The 1,261-nt window shown below is 48.3% G+C and overlaps 1 protein-coding gene across 1 annotated transcript in view; it reads right to left on the bottom strand.

The window, feature by feature from the left end:
* Positions 1-421: 421 nt before the first annotated feature.
* The window catches only part of LOC110295755 (voltage-dependent L-type calcium channel subunit alpha-1C), a 77,616-nt gene continuing 76,776 nt past the window's right edge, over positions 422-1,261 (bottom strand). Inside the window, exon 26 of the mRNA XM_029478244.1 lies at positions 422-566. Coding sequence (XP_029334104.1) covers positions 422-566 — 145 coding nt within the window. The remainder of the gene's footprint in view (positions 567-1,261) is intronic.

The raw sequence follows: 1,261 nt of genomic DNA on the forward strand, positions 1-1,261 counted from the left end.
GGGCTTTCTACCAGGGGGATGTGTCTTTGAAAGTGAACATGGGCTATTCATCTCTTGCTCTTTTACTTACATTTCATGCCAGGAGGCAAAGGGCACATTTCCCGACATAATTTCCCTCCTTGCCACAGGCCCAAAAGTAATGAGCCAAGCTTCCAAATCGCTGAGTCCAAATCGGTCTTTCTCATTTTTAAGCTGACCATCTCAAGTGTTTTATTACAGTGACAGCTGACTGAGGCTCACTCTCTGCTGAGGTACAAGGCTCAGTGCTATCAGCCCAAGCTCTCTTGTATGTCTGAGGCAGCTGAGTAGGTGATGTCTATGTCCCATTCCAACAGACTCTGTCTTTGGAGAGCTATCCTGTCACGTTGCATGTCTACNAGGCCATCTATAGAGGTTGTCTAAGTGAGGCCCAAATAGTTTCTCAGTTGTTACTTGCTGCAAAGCGAGGCGTGAGTTTACCTAGAGAGGCAGAGCGAAGGAAACTCCTCTTTGGAGATGGCTGGATCTCCCTCTTGTCCTCCTCTGGGCAGGTCAGTTGTCGGTGTTCATCCTCCTGGTAGGACAGCCTGGAACGGAGAAGCATTAACGCTTGTTCTTGAAGGCCGGCACCTGCCAGGACAGCTGCTCCCCCCAGAAAGCAGTTCCTACTTTCCTTAGTGAAGGCAAGGCCCATTAGTGTATCTACATCATGGTGTGGGGAGCAGGTAGCAGGATATGCTAAGAAATCTGCATCTGCTCTTAGGCACCACAGTTATTTCCTAGGCTTGCTTGTTGGGGGCCCGAGCTCTCGATATATATCCAGTGCAGAAGCCTTGTAGTTGATTTTTGGTATTTCCCCCTGGGCTGAGGATTGGAATTCAAAGCCTCATGAGTACTAGGTAAGTGCCCTGCCACTGAGCTCCTATCTCAGATCCTAGTCTTCCTTGCATTTCTGATTTCAGCCAGTGGGGGCTTTCTTGGGTATAGAGAAAGTTGGAGAATGTGTTCTAGGCCCATATAACATTCTCTTTGAAGGGTCTTACATGTCTGGCTTCACTATGGCCATTCTCAGTGCTACCACAACATCCCCTACCCCTCCAACTCTCCCCTGCCTGGCTATCCCTTCACTACCAAAAGCATACAAGCCACTGCCTGAAGGGCTCATGTAGATAGCAGAGCAGTGGCAGACCTTAGGGTGTCTAGTTGATGACTTCCAAACTTTTAGATGCTGTATCACACTGAGAAAAATGTATTATACATATCCCTACTCCCATAGACATCC

Source organism: Mus caroli, chromosome 6 (assembly GCF_900094665.2).
Source record: "Mus caroli chromosome 6, CAROLI_EIJ_v1.1, whole genome shotgun sequence".
In the NCBI taxonomy this organism is placed as follows: Eukaryota; Metazoa; Chordata; class Mammalia; order Rodentia; family Muridae; genus Mus; species Mus caroli.